At 40.2% G+C, this 26,610-nt stretch overlaps 1 protein-coding gene across 1 annotated transcript in view; it reads left to right on the top strand.

Moving 5' to 3' along the window:
- Positions 1–26,610, top strand: part of LOC122799363 (acyl-CoA dehydrogenase family member 11-like) — a 2,063,282-nt gene that overhangs the window by 1,956,361 nt on the left and 80,311 nt on the right. Inside the window, exon 13 of the mRNA XM_044068366.1 lies at positions 15,886–15,952. Coding sequence (XP_043924301.1) covers positions 15,886–15,952 — 67 coding nt within the window. The remainder of the gene's footprint in view (positions 1–15,885; positions 15,953–26,610) is intronic.

Genomic DNA, 26,610 nt, shown 5'->3' on the forward strand with positions numbered 1-26,610 from the left:
CAAAAAGCATGATTAAAAATATATACGTATGTATATGCCCACATAAAAATCCCTTATTACCTTCTAAATTACTTTAAAAGATATAAAATTTACAAAATACACCTGCTGCCCATCTATAATTCATTATTATAACTACCTCAATCTAAGCAATATGTTGCATTTCATGGTGGCTGGCATAGTTTGCTCTAACTTTCATATCCACTTCTCATTACTTTATGCAGCATTCTAATGCTTCTAGCATATTCGCATACAACTGTTTCCTCTCATATCATCCCCAACTGTGTGCGCTATTCTTCTTAATGTCATTTCAGGTACGGACATGAAATGGGCAAATGTCCTTCAAGGATGCATGTGCAGTCATCACATATGGGTTGTCCTGCCTCAGGCAGCCCTTCGGTCGGCTGGATTCCAAAGTCTGGGTCCGGCGTCGGCTGATGTCGCCCTTTCCCCGACATCAGAGCGCCTGGGGTATAAAAGCGTCAGCCGACGCCATCTTCCCCAGTCTTTCTTGCCGTGTGGTGCCCGAAGCAGAAGCAGTTCGCAAGTGCCGGTCGGCCAGCTCCTGTAATTCAGCTACCGAAGACTTCAAAAAGCTAAGTACCCCGTTGGGGACTCTTTCTTGCCTCAGCCGATGTCAGATAAAGTTAATAATTGCTTAACTTGTGGGAAACAAATACCTCATAAGGATTTCCACTCTTACTGCCTCCCCTGTCTAGGCCCAGACCACGACATCTCGGCCTGTTCAGCCTGTGCTTCCTTCAGCCGACGCACTCTTAGACGACGGGAGGAGTTTGCAGAGGAATTTTTTGGGGCTAGTTTTTCTTACAGTATGCCGTCGGAGACACCAACTTCACATTTAATTAAGAAACGGAAGGACAAGGACCAACACACGCGGGCCGCGGTTTCGGCTGAAACCACGGCCAGGCCTACCGCGAGTTTCTCGGTCTCGGCTGAAACAGAGTCCTTGGTACTTCCAACCACCGAAACCGCTCAACCGACTACCTCGGCCCCGGAGGCCCTGGCTGAGTCTGTTATTGAACTTCCAACAGAAACAGGTGTCCTGGAACCTTCCGACACCATACCATTAGACAAAACTACACCAGCACGTGGTGCAGCCAGGCCTCCTGCATCCATGTCCATTAAGGCATTCTCTAGGGCTAAAGCTGCTAAACTCTCAAAAGCTTTGCCTCCCAAGGTTATCCCTCAGGGACCCACTACAGGTTCACAGATACTAAGCTTAGCAGAGGACCTTATCTCCTTAATTAGGGGCTCTCAACCTCATCCAGACAAAAGGCCCAGGGTTTGAGCCCTCTGATCCGCACTCCTCAGATGAGGCCTCTGATGGCTCTACTCTCTCGGACCACCAGGAGGAGGCTTTTTCGGCCTACGAGGATTCTGATGCAGAGGAATCTATTCCCTCGGCCTCCCCTCCTGAAGAGTTTTCCTTTGGGGAGACACTTCACACTATGAGAGAGCATTTCCAATGGCAGGGCCAGGAATTCTCTGATTCCAGGAAGAGATTAAGGACTTTCTTGCATTTGCCTCAGCATAGACCTTTGGCTATTCCTCCTGTTTTGAATGTCATTGATTATGTGTACTCTGAGTCTAGCACAATCCCTGATTCTCTACCTCCGGCTCCTGTTAAACCCGATAGGTACTACAGGGTCCCGGACTCACACCTTCACCTGTACAAGGCCCACTCTGCGGATCCAGAAAGTATTTCTCAGGGCCCTAAAGGGGTTGCAGCTACCACTACTAAAAATCCTCTCCCCTCTGAAAGGGTGTCTAGAGCTTTAGAGAGATGGGGTAAAAAAGTGTATACTTCTGCTACTCTTTCTATGAGGGCATTAAATTGTCAATTTCATATGATACAGTACCAAGAGTATTTGTTAGATGAATTGCATAAAAAACTGTCTTCACCTGAACCCCTAGATCGCAAATCACTTCAGGATCTGGTACATAACTCCCAACAGGTTAGCAACCATTTTTTGCAATGTGGTTATGATGCATTGGAAGCTTCATGTAGGTCAGCTATGACAGGTGCAGTCATACGTAGACATGCTTGGCTGAAGGAACAATCTCTGCCAGACCATGTCAAAGCAAAGATTCTGGATGCTCCACTGGAAAAGCAAAAGTTATTTGGCTCCACGGCTCAGGAGGTCCTAAAGAAATTTGAAGAAAAGGCAAAATCTGTACAAACAGTCAAAGATTTTCTCCAAGTCCAACCACCAAGATTCAGCAGGAATTGGCCTTCCAAGAATTGGTCCTTTCCAGACACAGAGAGGTTTCAGAGAGGCAAGAACAGGCGTGCCAGAGGTAGAGGGCAAGCTAGAGGCTCCTACAGAGGACGTCAATGGCAGCCTCCCAACCAGAGAGGTAATGCATGACCTACAACTGCTACACAAGGACAGGCTCAATGACTTTGTTTTGACACCGCCAACCAGGGCTCAATTGGAAGCACCCTTGGGCGGAAAGCTTTCTTTATTCTCAGAAAATTGGCACAGTATTACAAGGGACAAATGGACACTACAAATAATAGATAAAAGGATACAGGTTCCATTTTTCACATTACCAAAAAGAAAAGGCATGCCAGACCTGCCACCGAATCAAAGGGCAGAGGCTTTGTAACAAATCTCCAGCTTAATGCAAATGAAAGCTATAGAAAAGGTTCCTCTCTCAGAACATGGCCAAGGATTTTATTCCAGACTATTCCTTGTTCCAAGAAAAGAAAAGCAATGGAGGCCTATTCTCGACTTGTCCGCACTGAATACTTATCTCATTGTGCCAAAGTTCAAAATGCTGACTCTACAGCAACTCCTTCCCATGCTGGGCCAAGGGGTCTTGGCTGGTAACTCTAAACCTCAAGGAGGCATACCTGCATGTCCCTATCAGACAAAGTTGCAGAAGACACCTCAGATTTCTTGCAGGTTCAGAGCATTATCAATTCTCAGCATTGCCCTTTGGCTTATCTACTGTGCCCAGAGTATTCACAAAATGCCTGGCATCAGTAATTGCGCACTGCAGACTTCAGGGGATTCAAATATCCCCATATCTGGACGACTGCCTTATACAAGCGGACAGCCAACAAACTTTGGTAAAACACTTGAATTATGCCACCCACCTACTTCAGGCCTTGGGATATACAGTCAACATTCACAAATCAAGACTTGTTCCATCCCAAAGAATAACATTTCTGGGTGCGAATCTAGATACTACCACCCAAATGGCTTTCCTCACAGAAGAAAAACAAAGTCAGCTACCAGATTACTTCAAAAATCTGACAAGACAAACTCAGCTGACTGCAAGGAAAATCCTGCAGGCCCTGGGTTATATGGCTTCTTGCATCCTTCTGATTCCACAAGCAAGGCTACATATGAGAAAACTGCAATGGTACCTAAGGAGTTTATGGACTCAGCACAGTCACAGCTTGGAAACTTTGATACCACTCATCCCATGCCTTCAAAAGGAATTTTTGTGGTGGGCTGAAGCAAGCCAGTCAAACAGGGGTCTGCCCTTCAGCAAACCAATAGCCAGCCAAACCATTACAATGGACGCTTCAGACCACAGATGGGGAGCGCACATGGAGGGCAGATGCATTCAAGGTCTATGGTCACAAAAAGAACTACGCATGCACATAAACCAAAAGGAAATGCTGGCAGTGATACATGCAGTCGAAGCCTTCAAATCCTTTCTGCATCAAGGCCACCTACTAATAAGGACAGACAACACCACAGTTATGTGGTACATAAACAAGCAAGGAGGCACCCATTCCTATCCTCTTTGCAGACTGGCAATGAATCTATGGGAACTTTCCTTGAAACTCAATATAGAGCTGCAATCTCAGTTTGTGCCAGGGAAAGACAATATACTGGCGGACAGCTTAAGCAGAAATATCATGGATGCACACGAATGGATGCTCCACCCAGACATCTTTCTACAGATAACACAATCATGGGGGAGGCCAGACATAGATCTTTTTGCCTCCCCCCACAATCATCAGCTGAAGAAATTCTGCTCAAGGTCATACCACCCACAAGCATGGAAAGTGGACGCCCTCTCTTTCAGCTGGAGAACTCTAACAGTGTATGCATTTCCACCTCTCCCATTAATGACCAAGGTCTTACTGAAGATCAAGACAGAGCAGCCTAAAGTGATTCTGATAGCTCCGGACTGGCCAAGACAGCACTGGTACCCACTGTTAAAGAGCATGTCACGCAAGAAGCCATGGCCTCTTCCTCAATGGCCACTTCTCCTGACACAGCACAATTACAAAACTCTGCATTCCAACCTGAAAACCTTGAAACTAACAGCCTGGAAAATACCTTGACTCCTCCTCAGGATAAGCTATCCCAGAGAGTGAGGGATATTATCATGGAAGCTCGCCGGCCTTCCACAAGAAAGGCATATTCAGCAAAATGGAAAGATTTCACACTTGGAACACCACAAAGGGCCTAGATGCAACAGTGATGAACATGGCACATATCCTGGAATACTTGGCAGAAATGTTCCGTCTTATTCTTCCATTAAAATTCATGCTTCAGCAATTTCAGCAGAGTACAATACTGATCCACCTGTCTTCTCACATCCTCTCCTAAGGCAGTTTCTAAGAGGAATTAAAAACATCAAGCCTCCAAGGAAACCACCACTGCCTACTTGGGACCTTAACTTCATGTTGGAAAAACTAACACTGCCTCCCTTTGAACCAGCAGCATCTGCAGAACTACAGTTCCTGTCTTGGAAGACTGCCTTCCTTCTGGCCATAACCTCAGCAAGAAGAGTATCTGAGTTACAGGCCCTCATGGCAGTACAGCCATTTATTATTTTTCATCAGGACAGAGTCTCATTGAGAACCAATCCTACATTTATGCCAAAGGTGGTATCCAGGGTCTCATTAAACCAAGCTGTTCACTTGCCTACCTTCTTTCCGAAACCACAAAACAAAGGGGAGAAACTTCTGCACACCCTGGACATTCACAGACAGTTGCGCTACTACTTGGACAGAACTAAAAGTTGCAGAAAAACTGACCAGCTGTTGGTAGCGTATGCTGCTGGTGTACAAGGAAAAGCAATTTCCAAACAGACAATTTCAAAATGGATAGGGAATTGCATTCGTTTTTGTTACTCCTTTCATGGAAAAACTGTGCCAGCTAACATTAGACCTCATTCCACGAGAGCCACAGCCACCTCCACAGCCTTCTTAAGAGGGGTGGCTGCCAAGGACATTTTAGAAGCTGCTACATGGAGCTCCGTGCATACATTTTCCAAGCATTACAATTTACCTTTATATTCCAGATCCAGAGCAGGCTTTGCTACGGCAGTCCTGCAGGGCATTTTAGCTACACCATCCTTTACATAGATCCTCCACCCCTAGATTGTCTATGGTATTCTACCCATATGTGATAACTGCAGATGCATCCTTGAAGGACATAGTACAGTTTTGTACCTACCATAAATGTAGATGTCCGATAGGTATGCATCTGCAGTCAGGTTTTCCCTCCCTCCTTCCCCTCTGTGGTATTTCTGGGTACTTATCCCTCTTATAGCTAGCTGGGATTATCTATTATGGTGTATTTGTTTTTATATTACTGTGTATGTTTGGAATTTTTTGCATCTCTCCAAATTTAGCCTTCCTTAGCGGGCACCTGGCATCTGGGGCCAGAAAAACTGAGGAAGATGGCGTCGGCTGACGCTTTTATACCCCAGGCGCTATGACGTCGGGGAAAGGGCGACATCAGCCGACGCCGGACCCAGACTTTGGAATCCGGCCGACCGAAGGGCTGCCTGAGGCAGGACAACCCATATGTGATGACTGCAGATGCATACCTATCGGACATCTACATTTATGGTAGGTACAAAACTGTACTTTCTCCAATCTAGAAAAACATTCTTTGGGCCAAAATGTAACTTAAACGTTTGTTTTACCTACCTTTAATTCATTGTTTGCATTTCACAACAATCTACCCAGCCCAGCTGTGCTCCATTCGAATTAGCGTTAATCTCGCTGACCTTTGTGTATTATTTACATACAATGTAATAATACAAAGAATATATTTTTAAGATCAATGCCGACTATGTCTAAGAATGTAGTATATATAGCATAATGTGAATGCTGCCAGTATTTCTACATAGGAATGACAATGCTGATGTTACGAGACAAAGTAAAAGAGCACATTAATAGTGTTAAGGCAAAAGATTCTGTTAGTTCCCTATCCAAATATGATCAAACTAACAACAAGGTACATAGATTTAGTTTTGTAGCTGTTGACAAGTTGGAACCAGGGGATAGAATGGGGGATATCGGGAATAAGGTGGAGAGCAAGGAACTTAAATGGATTTTGAGACTAAGAGCAGATAAGGGATATGGCCTTAATATGAAGGTTGCATTTAAACCTGTCCTTGAATCTAGAGGGATTAGAACTTAAAGGGATTTTCTAGGCATCATAGTTTCACCGCTTGTATTCAGACATGTAATAAATCCGACTAGATATATCTTGGAATTACATTTCTGTTAGGTGTATGTGATAAAAATGTGTATAATGGGGCATGGAATAGATGTATTTTGATATATATATATATATATATATATATATATATATATATATATATATATATATATATATATGTCCTGTACAGCACCACTGATTTTATATGTTTATGGTTTACGCCTACATGTAGCACTGTATATAAACATCACATTACAGATTCCACACCACTAGACACAATTTTGACATATTTGTTAGAGTGGTGTAGGTAGTTGAATAGGAATTTAATATTACTGTACACTGCACCTTTAATTTACCTAGAGAGGATGGTAGAGTGACATAGGCGGTGATAGGAAACGTATTTGCAACTCCACAGATAGCTGTAAGTGAAGTTTTAGGCAGAAAAAGTAAGAGATGCATGAAAAATAAAAAATCATGCCTAGGACCATTAAGCTAATGTAAATACACATAGGTCAGAGAGATTAACGCTAATTCGAACGGAGCACATTTTAGCTGGGTAGATTGTTGTGAAATGTAAACACTGAATTTAAAGGTAAGTAGAACAAATGTTTAAGTTATATTTTGGCCCATAAAATGTTTTTGTGGATTGGAGAAGTGCGCATTTTATGTCCGTACCTGAAATAAGATTAAGAAGAATAGCACGTGTAGTTGGGCATGATAGGAGAGGAAGCTATTGTATGTGAATATGTTAGAAGCATTAGAATGCTGCATAAAGTAATGAGAAGTGGATATGAAAGTTAGCGCAAACTATGCCAGCCGCCATAAAATGCAACGTGTTGCTTAGATGGAGGTGGGGAACATAATAATGAATTATAGATAGGCAGCATATGTATTTTGTGAATGTTATATCTTTTAAAGTTAATTTAGAAGGTACTAAGGGATTTTTGTGTGTGGATATACATATGCATATTTTTTAATCATGCTTATTGAATGTTTTGCCCTTGTAAAATGACCGTTTAAAATGTGAACATGAAGGCATGTTGCTGAATACCTTTTATATATGTATGAAAAGTATAAATATGTTTCTGAAGAGTTTTTAAGAGACATTTTTAAGTACTGAAGTTTAGAATATTGAGGAACATAAACAGAATGAAGGGTTGATGATGTATATAGTAGCATGTGACTATGGCTGGCAGATAATGAGCCTTTTTCATGTTTAAATGAATGAACAGTTTTAGTTTGTGTTTATATGGTCTGAGGAAGCCACTGGGAAGGTGGCGAAAGCGCTTACCTTTTTAAATAAAATATATGTTTGTGGTGCCGTACGTCTTGCAACCGTTTTATTTCTTTTTCACATACACAGTATTGTTTATTTACGGCCGCACGTTTACCTGCCTGGTATTTTTTTTTTGCTCTATTACATAAATTATACAATTCCTGCCCTTTTTTAAACAAGAAATATCTTTATTAAACATTCATTTATGACATAGGAAATCATAGTTATATAAATGAAAACATACCACACCGACAATCCTAGTTGCAAGTATTTTACATCACAAACCATACTGATACAGTCCCCTTTGCAAACATTATACATCACTTATAATTTACGCAGTCATTTTCAGTCAAACATTACATTGCTGATTTAAGTCCTGCCTTCTTTAAAACCTCATTCCTTCCCTGTATGTATTGTTCCCACAATTCCCATTTTTTTGTTGTTCGTACTGGGATTTTTTATTTCTGAATATGGTATGTCTGGACTTCACCTTTATGCCCTATGCCATGAGTGTGGAGCATATGTGTGATGTACGGTGTACTCATTACAACCTAAAGGCTTTGGTGTACTGGCTGGGCTTCAGGCTGCCCTAGGCAGGGGATCCCTATTGTAAAGAATACTGCAACAGTGAAGAGAAGGACATCTACTGTACTTTATGGGAATGTCTACCTTAAGCAGCAGATTTTAAAATTTCCCTAAAGAGGGGAGCAAATAATTTTAACTAGGGAAATTATCCTTTTCAGCTGGGTCATATGCCTTACTAAGTTTAACAGTGCTGGCTGACAAAAAAAGCAATTAGAAAATCAAAATCACAATCCAAACCAACTGTAATTGAAGTATTGACTATTGTAAAGGTGATAAAAGAACTGAAAGTGGGATATTTAGTAAAAGGAAAGAGCAAATTTAATAGAAGTAAATAGAATGTATGGGCACAGTGCTTGTAGAATGATGTTCAGAAGGAGGTGGAGTGAGTTTTAAAGGAAAAAAAGAATTGAACAATTTATGTAAGGCCAGAGTGAATGATAATTGTTAAAGGAAATGTGTATATACTGCACGAAAAAAAATGTTGCTATGGTTTGTATGTGCACTTGTGTCAGTGTTTTAGTTGTGATGTAATTAAGATGTTTATGTATATATATATATATATATATATATATATATATGTGTGTGTGTGTGTGTGTGTGTGTATATATATGTATATATATATATATATATATATATATATATATATATTTATAAAGGTATCCTATAAACTTAATGGTACTGACATGACATACCAGTACCTGACTAACAACTGCCTGCTTATCAGTTCCCCCTCCCCCCCAGACTTCAATCCAGTGTTGCTGGGGCTGGTCAGGGAACTAGGCATCCAGGGTTTTGGCATGTCTGTGCATCTGTCTGGTGGGGGGGGGGGTACTTATGACCTACCCATTTTTCCCAATGCCTTGCAGACTTAATGGTACGACTGCGAGGAGGCATGCTTTAGAAAAGTGCACTGTATCACCCTGCCTCCAGAGCAGCAGTTTGGCAAAGTCTCCACCCTTTATCCCTCTTTAAACGTGCTTACCAATGTGCCTTCCCCAGCCTTTTACCAGGGATCAACACAGTAGATGCCCATAGGTTTTCCCACTCATCACGGGACAGTAACACCCATCTCTCTCTCCCCACCTGAGCCCCGGTCACCTGATTCATAGTCATGGCTTTATCCCTCTCCACCCCTGGAGCGACGAGCTTTGGTATTTCCATTCTAAAGAGAAAGAATGATCATTCTCCTGCCTGAGCAGGGATATTCCGCAGAAGTGAAAGGGAAGAATTAGGTTATGACACACAGTTGTCATCCTCTTGGGTTGTGATACTGACACTGAGGATGATCAGCTACTTGGAAAACCTGTGGCTGTTCCTCCAGTTCTAGGAGCTCTGTTGTCAGCCCCTTAGGAATCAAACTTTCAGCCGTCTGTCCCTATGAGACTTGACTGATTCTATAGGAGCCTCAAATTTTTATTCAGGAACCCTGTGGCAATTCCAGCAATGGTGCTTGACAAAAAAAGTAGGACTTTAGGCAGGTTTGGGATATGTTACCCTGGCCTACAGAGCTGTTAACTGCCAGACAAATAACCAAGTTCCAGATAGTTGTCTTAGATCACCTAAGGTAGAAAACAGGGGAGGTGTTCTGACGCCAACCTGAGGGTAAAACTACTAGAGCTCACCCAGACATCTTGGCAGGTAGCAAAATGCTCCTCTTGACAAAGACCTCATATTTGGAAGCCCTATTACAGAAGTGTTCCAAAATGTAGAGGAAAGAGCAGAGTTATGCAGCAGGTGAAGCAGTTCTTTCTTTCTCAATCCCACACTTCTATAGGCATTATTCTTCCAAGCCATCACATGCCGAGAATGGGTAAACAAGCCAATGATACGGAAGGCCAGTTCAGGAAAATATGGCAGGCAGATGGAAAGGGGCAACCTGGGGGGGGGCACTGGTCCAGTCCTCTGAAAGGATGCAGCAATCACTTCATGGGAATCCTACCGCCCCACTCCTCCCCTCAAACAACCTCAACCCTCCACTTTTCCCAATATCAGAATAGTGGGCATCCAAGTATCTGTGGGAAATGTCCCAGTACCATGAGACCAGGATAACCTCCCCCCATCCTTTTAGACCAGTTATAAAAAAGAGTCCTGTATAATAGGAAAATAAAATACTTTACTCTAAGCTCTTTCTAATTTCCAGAAAAGAGAGCACATGGAGGTCCATAATCAACCTATCCAGATTTGATTATCTACCTAAACATACCCAGAATTTAAGAGGTTGACACTACAGGCTCTTCCTGTTTCCAAAAGCCCAGATAGATACCCTAGAATTAAGACACCTACCTTCATATCTTCATCCATCAGGATCGTAGGTGCTAGCTCATATTGTTCTCAGGAGATGGCACTATTAGTTTACCTCCATGCCCTGCAGTTTAGCCAATGCCTCCAGGATCTTCATAAAATGCTGGCCACAGTGATCACCTGTTGCCAAACAAGGGGCATTCATATCTTCCCCTATGTGGTTGATTGCCTCATTCAGGTACAAAAAAGAGGTGAGCAGAACCCTGGACATGACTATGGACCTTTTCCACAAACAGAGCTTCTCTCTGAAGCTACAAAATTCAAGCCTTTTGTCTTCCCAAAGTGTGATCATAACAGCCTGATTGATAGACATCAGAATTCCTGCCACCAGACAAAGTGCAGAGACTTCAGGCTTACTTCCTCCACCTACAGGGCAGAAACAAGCTGCAATGAGAGCACAGGACACTAGATTTCATAGTATCCACCATACTGATGATACTGCAAGCCAAACTACATGTTCGAACGCTTTAATGATGTCTGAGATCTATGTGGGCTCAAACAATTCATTCATTGGAAAAAAAGATCCCAATTCTCCCCTGTATAGCCAAAGAACTGGAATGGTGGGGCAAATAGAGTGGTTTAAATTTAGGAGTGCCTTTTTCCTGAAAAAGTCCCAGTCAGGCCATTACAGCAGGCTTTCCGTATTTGGCTTGGTGAGCATTCACGCAGAATCTCGAAAGTACAGGGGGTTATGGGATGCCTTCCAAAAACAGCAGCGTATAAATGTAAAGGGGATGTTGGCTTTAAGTCAAGGACTGAAAGCTTTCACGCAGGCTTGAAAAGTGGGTACCCTTCAGGTAGTCATGGTGATAAGTGGTACGCTAACATATTGGGTGGAAGAGACAGGATCCTGTATCCTGTGCAGGTTAGCCATGACTGTTTTAGATCTACCCCTGCAACACAGAATAATCCTCACAGTAGTCTACATACCCTCTCAGGAAAAGACAGTAGCAGATCAGCTGAGCAGATTGGGGCAGCCCTTCAGAAGTGGATGTTAGAGAGGAATGTCTTTTTGCAGCTATTCCACAGGTGAGATGTACCGCAAATAGACCTGTTTTCAACCTCAAGCAATAAACAGTTGAAATAGTTCTGCTAAAGAGCACCTTGCAAGGAAGCTTGGGTAATGGATACCTTATCCATAGACTGGACTTGTCTTTTTCCATATGCTTTACTTCAAATTCTCTTGCATTCTACTGTGATCCAGAAAATGAAGAGAGGGAAGGGTCAAGATTATGCAGTGTGCTTTTGTCCCACACAAAACTGGATCTCTCTGATAATGGAAATGTTGGGGGGGGGGTCAGGTGCTACCTACTCTGATGATCCTTTCCACTTGAAGCAGGTGTCCCTGATGTACTCCAACATGATGAGATTCTAGCTCAGTTCCTGGATGATTTCATCCTGAACCAGTTAGGACATCACTATTCAGAGGGCATGCTAAACGTTAAGGAGGATAGGAAACCAGTCACAAGAAAATCCTATATATCCAGATTGAAAAGGTTATCCATCTGGTGCCAGCAAAGGGCTAGAACCCCAAAACAAGTGTGTGTCTGATAACTGCAGTTTGTCACTGTCCTTATACATCTGTTAGTTTAACTCCCCGTCATGTCAGCCTGTCTGTCTTGGGATCTTCCCTTAGAAAACATGTAGAACAGTGAAAACAGTTTCCCAAAGGGGATTTGCATTGAAGATTGTCCATAAAGAGGGCTGTGCTCCCTGGGGCTTCAGTTATGTCTTGGTTGTCTAACTGCAGCCCCCTTTGAGCCAGCTGCATTCTTTTCTGTTCCTTAATAACATGGAGAACCGCGCTGCTGTTGGCTGTCACCTCATACAGGAGAGCATCTCAATTGCAAGCTCCGATGTGTAAGGAATTCTTCTTAGTCTTCATAAAGACAGGATGAGCCTCAAGTAAATCCTTCCTTTATGTCCAAATTATTGACAAAGTTCTTATTAAACCAGACCACACAACTAACAGAATCTTGTTACACCCTGGATCTATACTGACAACTTGGGTATTACATTCACAAAACCATAGCTGTAAAAAAAAAGTAAGCAATTGTTTCTTTTTTCAAACAAAAGAGGGTGAACCTGTTTCTAAGAAAACTATTTCTAAATGTCTTTGTGTATTCAGTTTTACTATGCCAATCAAGGTAGAACTATAATCTGCCCAACCAGGGTTCATAGCTCCAGAAACAGGAATAGAGGAACAATACCAGGCAAGCTATCACAGGGACCATAAGAGCTGTAGTCTTGTATACCTTTACACAGACATAAAAGTTCTCGCAACCCTTCACAAGTACTGAATAGTGCCCACCTTCTAAATCAGGCACAGCCATATATGATAAGCCTGGTATAAATGTATCTCTTCTTATCCAGTCAAGGTTAGCCTTATAGGCAGAAAAAGTATTAGTTTGCTTGACCTGTAGTGGTAACCTCTTCCATAGGCTGGCAATGGGATTTATCTCTCCAGCAAGTATAGTTTATTTGTTGATGTAAAGTTAGGTCCCTAGTATGAGTGCTTATAGATCCACACTGGTTTTGAGAAGAAATAGGAGGCCAAATAGGATTGGGTCTTCCATGTCTTGAAAAACAAGACACGGGTCACTTTGGAGCAGCCAGTAGGCTACTGAGCATAAGGAGAGTTGTGCTTGTCTTTCAAAATAATTGAAGGATTTAAGGACTTTATTTATTGATTGAAAATTGTTGGGACATTTTCTGTTGAAAATATGCTTGATTTGTACATAACAAAATGGGCATTGTATTTATTGATGGATCTAATAAGGGAAGAGTACAATAGCAAGTTGACTCTTTGGATCTTGAAAATATTCCCTTGGAAATCAACTGTGCCAGATAAGATTTCCTAATTATGGTGGAAACATGACGATCATATAACAGAGAGTTTGTCCACATAACTATCCTGGTCCCTCATGACCACATCTGCTTGAAGAGGAGGATTGCTCATAACAGATGAGGCGGGAACAAATAGTTTGCCAAATGCTTAGTATGCTGCACTTTTTTGCATTTAGCTTCATAGCTTTTTTAGTACACAGGTATATGCATATTCCTGCCCCTTTGGAGCAGTTTAGTACAAGTGGATGAACGGATAACAGTGCCTTCTTGTAGTCATCAAACTTGGTCAACCATACTTCAGGAATATTGACTTGGGTATGTGCAAAATGAATGCCAAACATGGGAAGGCCCAGCACTAATCCCTGTGGTACCCCACTAGACCTGATTGTACATTCAGAGAGGGTACCAGCAACCTTTGCTCTACAGGATCTGTTGACTTGTCAGTTTGCAATCCAATGGACAACACAGGGCTTTGCATTGTTTATCTAATTTTTTAATATTATAAGTGTGGGAGGAATAATATCATGAGCCTTGGCCAAGTCAAGATAAGCAGCATATTTATTAAGTGAGCAGCTATGCATCTTTCTGCTAGTATTATCACATCCACTGCCCATCTAGAGGAAAATGATAAGGCAAATATCAGAAAATTTAAACTGAAAATCCACATGAAGCAGATTTACATTGAGCACAGGTGGGAGCTTAATACTGTCAAAGCTTTGGAGTTGCACAAGGTGGCTATATAGCTTTCCTTTACCAAGGTAATTTTGAGTGGCATTATTTTGAAGTCTTCTTTTTCCAAATTTAAAACTGAAGCAAAATATGCCAAAACTGATAGTTGGTTACAGAGTACAAATGCCATTGAATGAAACCTTGTATTGGTGTGATTCTGCCCTTGGTGGCTCTCATCATTACTGACTGTGAGCCTTTAGCTTTTTATATGAGTGTGTGAGCAAGCTGTGAATTAGATATGTACATTCTTACCATTTCAATTACTTTACAAGACAACTTGACTCAGTGGGTCAGCAGTTGTAGTCATTCTGTCTGTCAGACAGGGTTCAACACATTTTTCTCATGGGACAGTATATTGGTGCACACTGCAATGTCACATTCTGACTAACATAAGCACAGCTAGCCCTGAGCCACCCAGTTCACCCCTACCCACTAGTGAGCATCGTTCCTTCAAATTAAGAATATAATGAACATTTGACACCTTTACTGTTAACAGGTAGTATACAAGTATACACTTGATCAGCTTACAGAGAACTCCTAAAGCCTTTACTGGATAAAGGGCTATCCAAGCAGAGTGAGCATTGTCCACTGCCTGTGTAACCTTTTCAAGGAAATTGACGGGATTCAGCAGACAGGACCTGTTGTTTACAAAACCAAACAGACTGGGGTCTATATCGGTTAAATAGCCCATATTTGCGTAAGTGAGTTCTGCTATGAACTATGCAGTGGATTTGCATATAAGTATAGTGGGGCATCTAATTACCTTCAACTGTATAGGGGCCACCCTTGTTTTGAGGAGTGACAGGGGCTGTTCTCCAGGTATCCAGGACAAACCCTGTGGATAGGCTGAGGTTGAACAGTTTAAGCAGAGACGTGGATAGTACATACATGGCACTGATGAGAATGTAGCTTGTTTATGTTATCAGGTGCCAAAGTTTTTTTTACCCTTTGACAGGGATTCTTAGACTTGTTCCAAGGTGATTACAGGGGAAGTTACATTTTTAGGCATAGTTGGTACAGAAATTGTGGCAATAGAAGTAAATTAACATTATGTTTTTTCTGCTAATATAGTGGGGTATATCCTTGGGACTGGAATATGTGGTCTTATTATTATACGTGCACTACTACAGTAATATTAATAATAATAACTGTTTACTGCTGTGTGTAAGATTAGCTACATTGTCTGCCTCTGTTTTTTTTTAATTTAATTACATATCCTTGGGACTGGAATATGTGATGATATTATTGTTGTAACAGTGCACATATTATAACTGTTTACTGTTGTGTGCAAGACTAGCTACATTGTCTGCTTCTGTTTTTTTTTTTATATAATTTCATTTTCATGTAATGCTGTCTGTAACAGCTGAGTCTGCTGTTTATTTGGCTGCATGATTTATGTACATAAGTCATACTGATGTGAATCATATACATCAGTACATTAGTTAGACAGCATTCTTTGTGGAGCTTTTCTCACAGATTTCCAGTGAAAACCGTGCCCTTTTAGACCAACTCTGTCAACAAGTAGTAAGTAAAGAACAGTACTGTTTGACATGAGGCTCTGAAAGTGTGCCAATTGCCACTGATACTCACATGAGGGATGGAAAAAGTATATATGCTGACAAGAAAATACATTTATAAATGTTAGTTGCTAAATTTCATTTTTATTTTTATATTCATATTCTAAATGTGTATGTTTTTTAACAGGAGCCCTGCTTGTAGAGCATGCTTCCTGGAAGGAGGCTACATCACTGGATATTTATGCTGCAGTCAGGTAAGAAGCATCACAGACAAACCTTTTAATACTGTTGTGTGTCAGATTTCTTTTTTCACAAACAAGCCTGCAGTCCAAAAGAAATGGAGTGAACTTCCTTTATTTTGGAACACTAAATGAGCTGTATCACTTGCAGTCATACCTCTCAACCTGGCCATGAAAAATAGGTACAAATCTATATGCTGATTAACATAAAAATTGCATACATAAGTATGTAATACCCGCCCACTCCAATGGAATTGTGGGATACCAACTTTCAAACACAAACTGAAGAACAGACAACCAAAATATGGCCCCAGCCCAGCCCAGAACCTGTAGTAAATGGTAACCACTTTTTTTTTAAATGTGTAGCAATAATGTTCACTAGGAAGGGAGAAGATGATGAACCTTAGGATTTTGTTTTTGTTGACTTGCAGTATGTGGGTTTTGTGGTAAAAGTAGGGCATTTAATGGTAGGCAATATTCTAATCTTAGCAAAAGAATTTTTAGTTTGTTAGGACCTCTAAAAGTCATTCTCCATGGCCTACTGAGCAGTGGCGTAGCTTGAGTTTGTCGCCTGGGGCTGTCTTTGAGTTTGCCTCTCTTCCCCCCCTCACAAAATCATGGTCGAATGGAGCCCCCCATACACAACCCTCCCCCTGCAGACATTCCAGTGTCCCATTACTTGGCTATTTCTACCCATTTACCATAAACACTGTAATGTGCGTACTGCTTTACTTCTACAATGAGTATTTGGATTTCATTTAAAACTTTTATTTTACATTTTATAGCACAAACACTAATAGACATCTGCTAAACAAAGCAATACAGTCTCACAATGAAAATAGATTTAGTATTAAAACTTTTCTGCCCTTGAAAATCACATTAATTAAAAACAGCATTGAAACCCACATTCAAAGAAAATGCATCTGGTCAGTGGTGGATAAAGATTACCTTTGGGCTGTTTTCAAATCATAGGCCCCTTGCACACAAAACATCCGTGTGTTTTTTGATACACCTTCCTGATTGTATTAAATTGCAGTCCTTGTATAATACAGCACACTTGTTAGAGCGCATTTTAAATTTATTGTTTTGAACATTTTTTCCAGTAAGCAGTGAAACAAAATGCATGAACCAATAATGACAAAACTGCCCAATTTAGAACATTTCCATCATAAAAGTCTACTCAGACTTCTACAGTCCATGAGTATCCATAAATGTGCACAATCTCTGCAGAAGTAAAAGTCATCTAAATAAGTCCATATTAACTCATTACAGCCGCGTGACGTCTCCAGGCATTTCTGCAGTTACCTCCTACTGCGCCTCTAGGCGTCAAATATTGCCAGTTCATATTTGCATTAATAATTCCAAAACCATGCTATATACAAGGTATGAAAATATTTTATATTGAAGCATACATTATGGCAAACATAATTGTATTGCTATATGACCTCTGTCAATTAGTATTGGTTAGAACTGTAAGGTGATAATTTCATTTTTAAAGGCTGAAGCCACACCCACTGGGAGTTAAAGGTATACACTCCAAAAAGCTCTACTGGAGGGAATGAGTTAGAGATTTGTGATGAAGAGGTTGCTGCTAGCAAACAACTTAATATTTCACAGTTTCATCTACAAATAAAGTGGCTATTGCCCTTGAAGTATAAATTGCCTATGTTAAAATGATAAGCTAGTAATATTGCAGTAGGAAATGGATGGTAAACTGATAACAGGTTCATAGTTACTAGGTATTTCCGCCAAAGAGGGCATTCTCAGGGACTGCAGCACCCACCCCCTTTAAAAGTACAACACTGTACAGTATTAGCAATCCATCTACATACTGTGGGAGTAGAACCCACAGCCTTCTGCATCAAAAGCAAGTATTCTACCTGTTGTGCTATTAACACAAACAGACTTGACATACGCAGTGCTGTTTATGCCAAATCTGTTTGTGTTAGTAGCACAACAGGTGGAATACTTGCTTTTGGTGCAGAAGGCTGTGGGTCCTACTCTCTCACTGCGGGAGCAGAACCCACAGCCTTCTGCATCAAAAACAAGTTTTCTACCTGTTGTGCTACTAGTAACAACACAGACTTGGCATAAACAGCACTAAACTTCTGTCCCTCCCTAAAGAACAATGCAGCACAAGAAATCTGCAAAAAGCCAACATTTATTAGGGGGGACAAAAGCCTAAAACCAGGGCCACATTTTAAACATTATTTGTATAATCTTAGAAAAGTTGCTAGAATAAAATGTTTTGTGTTACCATGCGTTTCCTGAAAGATAGGAAGACTGAAACTTAAATGGCTAGCTATCATTATTTAGTGAATTCATTTCTCACTGACTTGCCAGAAAACCACACATTGTAAGAGCAACAGACCAAAAGTATGAGCCAAACATCCCAGACATTCTGTAAAACTTTGGACAGTTGAGAACTATGGTTAACTCCTTTAATCACAAGTGGTGGTATGAGTAGAGAAGTTAGGCTCTTGCTCCTTGTACTTAAGGTACATGGTTTGAGTGTGAGTAACTCTAAGCAGTAGGTATACCTCAGTGTGGCATTTTCACAGAAACACACACACACACACACACACACACACACACACACACAGCTGTTCAATACAAATAGATACACTTCTGCCTGCAGCCGTTAAAAGATTTCTCCTAGATAAACAGTAAAAGTAATCACATAAATGCTCTGCCTTCAGCTATAATCCTGTTGCAGCAGCTAAGTAAATGCACACAGAATAAAAGTAATAATGACTATAATGTTAAGCACAGAATAATGTAAACGTTAAAGCACAAGTTTCTCCAGCCTGATAAGTAAAAGAAGGAAGCCATTACAGCTGTAATAATGTAAAAGTTAAGGTCTCCTGGCAGCAGCCGTTACATAAAAAGAAGCTATTTTTTTTTACCCGTAGGGGGAGCTGAGCCGGGAAGAAAGATGTGCTGCAGAAAGTGACATCAGCATGCACGCCCTGCACATGACGTCATGAGTAAAAAATGAAAGTTGGAAATTAAAGGGGTCATGTGGGAATTCATGGCACCACAATATTTTACCCGCAAAGCTGTAATTTACTGAGGAATTTGGTACGGTTGAGAGGTATGATTGCAGTAGTCATAGAGACAAAGCTTTGACATATTAGGCTGGCTTCTTCAGTGAAAGGCGGTTGTGTTACTCTCTACACCAGCACCACCCACACAAGGGGTGGCAGTCTACGTTTATGACAGATACTTTTTTCTTATGTTCAGCAATGCAAAGATCCATTTTGTGTGAGGGAGGTCACTTCTTGGGAAATTCTGCTTTCATCAAGGCACAGTAGTGTCAGAGTATAACAAGGGATATGTCAGCCAGCTCTCACCACGCATACACTTAATTTTCAGATTCACAGCTCTCACTACATATACACTTAATTTTCAGATTCCACTGCAGACTTTTTGTGTTTACACCAGAGAACTGCAAAAGGATTAGTGGATGTGGATATATTTGCTACAAGCTCTGTTGGTAATGAAAGGTGTTCTGCTGTATGCTGCATATTTTTCAATCTACTGCAGATTGGTATAACTCCCCAGCCATTTAAAAAGGCCTCATGCATGTTTATTAAGTGAGCAGCTATGCATCTTTCTTCCAGCATTATCATATCCACTGCCCATCTAGAGAAAAGATAAGGCAAAATGAGAGAGTTTAAACTGAAAATGCACTTGAAACAGATGTAAATTAAGCACAGGTGGGAGCTTTATACTTTCAAAGCTTTGGCATTGCAGAAGGTGGCTGTACAGCTATCCTTTAGCAAGGTAATTTTATCGACATTATTTTGAAGCCTTCTTTTTTTCCAAGTTTAGAACTGAAGCAAGATATGCCAAAACTGATTGTCCACTCCATTTCTTTTGGACTACAGAGTACACAAGCCATTAAATGAAACCTTGTATGGATATAATTCAGCCCTAAGTGGCTGTCAGCATTACTGACTGAGTGTCTTTAGCTTTTTATATGAATCTGTGAGCAAGCTGTAAATTAGATATATGCATTCTTACCATTTCATTTACTTTACAAGAGAACTTGACTGGAGGGGTCAGCAATTGTAGTCATTCTTTCAGACACTTTTATCAGGGGACAGTATATCCAGTATTGGTGCATAGTGGAATGTCATATTCTGGAAAAACAACGAACAATGTTTGCCAGGTAAAGCACCCTCAATATGTGAGACCACAAATGCAAAAAGAAATTAGAGGAGTGCACCATGAACTGTAAAAACGAAGTACTGTCCAAATAGATAAAAATCCAAGGTTTAATATGAAGAAACCATACAAACAAATTAATGAAACTGCAGTAGGTAAGCGCTTTCGCGTTGAAATCAACGCTTCATCAGACATCAAATGCAGTCAACTAATAAGTTCTTATATACACTAAATGACATCATTACCTTGTTTAAATGAGCAAATCAAGTGCAAGAAACAATTAAAAAGCTAGAAACTAATTAAAAACATCAAAAGGACCACTTATCATAAAGTGAAAAACACATAAAAAACACATAAACTAATGCCTTAGTGGTCTATTGGCTAAGAAAGGTTTTAGTGCTACTCTTTCATTCAGTCCAAATTTATGGGCTTGTAATTTCAAAATCCATTTTCCCTCTCTTTCTTCTGTACGATTCCTGATGTTACCCAATCTACCTCCTTTACTGACCTTTTCCAAGACCCTAAACTTAAAACTGTGTGAGGAACCATTATCTAAAATGTGTTTTGCCAGGGCATTGGTGATGTTGGCTTTCTCAATGGCATAGACATGTTCCCTCATACGCTCACGTAAACTCCTGGTTGTCATACCGACATAAAACAGTTCACATAGCTGACACTCAGCAACGTAGACCAAATTTACAGATCTACAATCAGCGTAGAATTTAGAAACATATTTGCGTCCAGTGAAAGGATGCGTGAAACAATCAGAAACAGCTATGTGTTTACATTGATTGCATGAGTGACATGGATGTGTGCCTTTCTTACCAGATGTCCTAGCGTGCTCTGGCTTCCTATCATAACAAAGCAACCTATTTAGTGATTGTAAATTCCTGTATGCTACGTGAGGTCTAGCATCTATCAAGTTCCTTATTCTCTCATCAATCATCAACAGCTTCCAGTTGTTATTAAGAACTTGTAAAACATGACTGTTCTTGTTAGTAAAGGGAATGATAATCCTATTGATGTGACCTATGTTCCTCCCAAAGCCTGATGGTACATGGGCATGGGGTCTCTTGATGAGAGGAGCCCCTGTGTCAAGTCTTAATCGGTCCCCTAGTGAAATGTCCCTATGTACTCTGTTCTTATTGTATCCTCTGCTGATGAAATTGCTAGCTAATTGCATCTTCTGATAATCATAAGCAGTATCCTGTGTGGTCAGCCTAGAGACCCTCAAGATCTGGTTGGTCACTATGTTTTCATGAATGTGCCTAGGATGCATGCTATTCCGATGTAACGAGTTGTTCTTCCAACAGGCTATCCTAAAAAGTTCTGTTTCAAAGCCATTGGATGTCTTGATGATTTTCACATCAAGAAAGTCAATCTCTTTAACAGAGTGAGAACAATCAAAACAAAGGAAGTCTGTGGTCCTATTCAAGTAAGATACAAACTCTAATAGTAGGTCAACTGTACCTCCCCACAAAATGAAGATATTGTCTACAAACCTATTATAATATTTGAGGTACCTCAGAAACTCAGTGTTGTTGTTGAAAACAAAGGTGTCTTCCCATTGTGCCAGTACCAAGCTGGCGTAAGCATTGGCACACGGGGTACCCATCACTACCCCTTTGGTTTGTAGGTAGTACTTGTTATCATAAATTAGATATATGCATTCTTACCATTTCATTTACTTTACAAGAGAACTTGACTGGAGGGATCAGCAATTGTAGTCATTCTTTCAGACACTTTTATCAGGGGACAGTATATCCAGTATTGGTGCACAGTGGAATGTCATATTCTGACTAACATAAGCACAGCTAGCCCTGAGCCATCCAGTTCACCCCTACTTACCAGCAAGCACAGTTCCTTCATATTGAGAAAATAATGAAGATTTGGCACCCATACTGCTACCAGGTGATATACAAATGTACACTTGTTCAGCTTACAGGGAACTCATAAAGCCTTTACTGGATGGAGACCAATCCAAGAAGAGAGGTTTGTTATGGGAATATTTGAGACTCATTAGGGAAGGTGGTGTAGATCAACTTGTAAGAACATTTCTGTTGCACCTGTTGTTGGAGAATTGTCCTTGTCAAGTCAGTGATTGGGCTGAATCCTAAGCACTAAATGTGCCAAGGTGGGAGGAAGTGAGAACAGTTAGGGACCAGGCTTCACAAGAATAAGTCCAGAAGCACAGATTTACCAATGGAATTATTGGTGGAGGAATGGTCAAGATGGTATTGGTGAAGATGGATACCTAGGACCAAGTGTTCAAGCACAAATTTCTACAGTGGAGACAGTACTGAAGCAAACCATGGAAGAAGCAATAGTTCTGGCAGAATGGTGTTTGTCGGCAGCATTTTCCAGTGATTTGTTCACCATCTAATAGCAAAAGATGATGCAGTTGGAAGTCCATTGGGAAGGAGTTTCTTTGGCACTGTAAGCCCTTCCCTGTCTGAAGAAAATGAGACAGATGTGTGTTCAGTTTTCCTAAGTTCATGCAATCATTTCATGTAATGTTTGACCTGGTAATGCAGTGGATATATGGGGTGTTGAGAACTCTGTCTCTTCCTTGCTTTATGTCCTTGCAAATAAATCAGGTAGTAAATGTACTGTCTAAGGGGCATTTTGGTAACCACCTTGGACATCCAGTCCTTTTGCAAGTATGATACAGTTCCCTATGCATAGGTTCATGGGTAATTACTAGCCTTGCAAGTCCAGGGGAACCACTGAGAAGCCTACCCCAAATTCCCAGTTGCACCTAAGCACTGTCTAAGTGACTTGCTCAAAAATTACACAGTAGGCAAATGAGAACTGAGGGAATCAAACCGTGTGCCACAGGAACTACACAGCTCACAGCCATAACTGTCTGCATCAACTGCCAGACACATGGCAGCCTCAGCTCCAAATTCCTGAAAGCAAAGATGATGGCCATTAGAAAAAGCATTGAGATTAACTTTGCGCCCCAACTCTGAACCAAGCTGTCCCTTTAACAAACACAAAGAACTGCAGATTAGTAAAGTGAGCAGCTAAATCATCTGAAAGTTTCATAGAAAGTGTCACATTTACCAATCATGTAGGCAAAGGATGTAGTTGTATTGCATGTACTGACAATTGGTGCAAGGCATGCATTTGTATGAAATGTACTTCATGCCAGATCTGGCTTACAAACTGCAGATAATAAGATATTAAAGTTTATTCACCTGGCCCATAAATCACAGTCATGTCACCATACAAAAAAGCTAAATGGTTACCTGTTGAAGTCAGACATGCCTTTTTGCTTCGCAATTTAATACTTAAATTGCAAAATGATAATTTCCTAAACACTTCAGAAAAAACAATATTTATACGACACTCCATCTTCAACTAAGAAGTCAGAATGGCTCCAAACTACAAAGGCCAACTTAAATACTAGCAACAGCTGAGAAGGTCTTTAGTAAAACAGCTACTGTAACCTGAAATCCTTTACCTCAAAAACTACAAAATACTGATAAGATGCTTGATTTTCAAAAGTGACTGAAAGCACACCCAGCTCTTAAATAAAGCTGCATCTGTTTAAGAGAAGCAGGCTGTTTCTAAACAAATTTGCTGCTAAATCAATCTATCTACATATGTGCAAAATATATATGAGGTTGTAACCCCCTGTACTCTTCCGTCATCAGGCCAGTAATAAGAGTACAACGTTCCCTTTGTTGTGTTCTTTTCCAAATACCTGCAGCAATTGGAGAGACCACAAAGGTTCCTTACAAAGAAAATTCAGGGTCTTCAAGATCTGTCTTATGTGGACAGACTGAAATCATTGTCACTTTACTCTGTGTCATACAGACTCCTCTGAGGCGACCTCTGCCTTGCATATAATCTCTGACCCATCTTTAATGGAAATGCTGCACATTCGCAAGTCAGATGGCATATGGATCAGTCGCTCAAAGGACCTTAACCTGGTATGTGACATTAACAGAACTTGCTGAAGAGAGAGATTTGTCTCAGAGGTTGCCCCACCTTTGGAACACGCTTCTTATTCATGTTAAAGCCTCACGTTGGCCCTATTTAAGTGCAATTTGGACAATTGGATGGGTAACCAGAAATTCACCCTGGGGATTCTACTTGTGTCTCTGTTGGACAGGGGCAGCAGGTGCTGATTTTAGTGTCTGCTTGAACCAGGCACCCTTGGGAACACGGGTTGAACTTAGCTAGGCTTGTAAGGGCCCTGGGGCTATTAGTCTAGTAACCTCCTATGACACACACACATATATATATAAATATATATATATATATATATAGATATAGATATAGATATAGATATATACAGATATATATATATATATATATATATATGTACAGATATAGATATATAGATATATATAGATATGTATATATAGATATATATATATATATATATATATATATATATATATATATATATATATATATATAGATGATATAGATATATAGATATGTAGATATATATATAGATATATATATATATATATATATATATATATATATATATATGTAGATATATATATGTAGATATATATATATATAGATATATATATATAGATATATATAGAGATATAGATATATGTATATGTATATATAAATATATACACGCACACACATACACACACACACACACATTTAAATACTTCTGAATACTTCCACTTTTTTTTTATTAAAAAAAAAATGTTACTTAAGCTGCACCATGGTGAAGAGGGATAAAGCCCTGAATATGTTGCAGGTGATCCAAATTCAGGTCAGTGGCTCTGACTCAGGTGCCTGTAAGAAGTGGAAGGGGATGGGAGTGAGTGGCTGCTGATAGCTGGCCCTGGAAGGAGTAAGGTGGCTCTGGCTCGCCACATGGGTGACCTCTAGCAGGAGCATTAGGTTTCTACCCTGTGAAGCTTGAGCCAAGCGAGCCTGAGCTTCGGTGTGCAAGATGCTGTGAGCCAAGGGTTCCCCTTGAAAAGCAGCTGTATTAGAGCTTGAAAGAGTTGCCACAAGGGATGAGGGTTGCTCCAACAGAGGAGAGGGTAGGCCACCCCACAACACCAGCAGAGCTGGCATGCTCTCTACCACCCAATTCTTGCTGCAAGTGAATGATCTAATTTTGAATTCTTTGACAGGAATGAATGGACCAGATGCCTCTTGCCTGACTAGGTATCCTTGGCTTCAGCGACTGCTGAACAGTTATTTGCAGGTAGAGGAGACATCGGGTTTGGTCTTCTGAAAAAATTACTAATTGTAATATTGCATGTTATGCCTCTATGTAAGACATATTATGGCTTGTCTGTTTAGTGTATTGTATAAGACATATTCTGCCTTATGTATTATATTGTGTGCATAACTGTTTGTAACAATGTATTTACTAAATATGGTTTACTGTCACAGTCCCGAAATTAACTTTTGCATTTAATCATGACATCAAAATGTAATCTTGAAAATAAGAACAGTTTTGCATCCCAATTCTGAACCATGTTAAAAAGAGTGTTTGACATTCAGTGTTTTAAAAATGTGACTGTTGAAATGCATTTGCCATCCGGAAGTCAGTATTACAGCCTCACTAGGTTTAAATTAGATTTTTAAAAAAAATTTGAAACCGTACATTTGATTTAACGTTACTCAAAGAAGGTCATTTCTGGATTTTGATAGTAAACTAAATGTGTTGTTTATTTTGATGGCCCAGGTCAAGCCAATTACATACATGTCTCCTTTTTATGCGTTATAGATATATGGTTTATTTCTTAGCAATTATTATTCAGTTTAATATTACTCAGATTTCTCATGTCCTTTTATCAAGTACAGTGTTGTGCTAGTTACTTATAAAAGTAATAAGTTACTATTACTAGTTACTTTTAAGTGAAAGTAATATATTACTATTACTTATTATTTTTTAAAAAAAGAGTATATTACTGTTACTCGTTACTAATTAAAGTAACTAGTTACTGTTGAGTTACTTTTACATAAGTATAGTTTATCAGTTCTTTTTATATTCAGATTTACTCAAACAGTACTTGTGTGTGAGGAATACATGTTTACTGCGCATGAATTTGAGTGTATTAAAGTCATATAGACAGTGTTACAACAATGATGGGTAGCATTTTATAGTTTACAAAGTCCCACAGACTAGTCTTTTATAGTCGGAGAGTCACATTTTAATACTTAAACCCAAGTACAACACAGCCAGCAACACACGACCCATAACAAGTTATAACCCATCAAAGTTTTAACAACGTACATTACGCTTATCTGCTAAAACTAATGCCGAGGACGCAAAAGTGCTTACAGAAATGTCATATAGGTCTACCAAGACTGTTAACACAATGAAGTCAACCAGAATAACTATAACTATTCATATTGGTTACACATTGATATTGGCTACACATTGATGTTGGCTCGAAGAAGAAGCAACTTTTCAAAGTGTTCATTGGTGAGTCTGTTTCTTCTTGCAGTCAGCACATGTCCACCAAGACTGAATAGGCATTCACTGGGTACACTAGATGGCATAC

This window comes from Protopterus annectens, chromosome 4.part0 (assembly GCF_019279795.1).
Source record: "Protopterus annectens isolate FY-2018-M chromosome 4.part0, PAN1.0, whole genome shotgun sequence".
Lineage (NCBI taxonomy): Eukaryota > Metazoa > Chordata > Ceratodontiformes > Protopteridae > Protopterus > Protopterus annectens.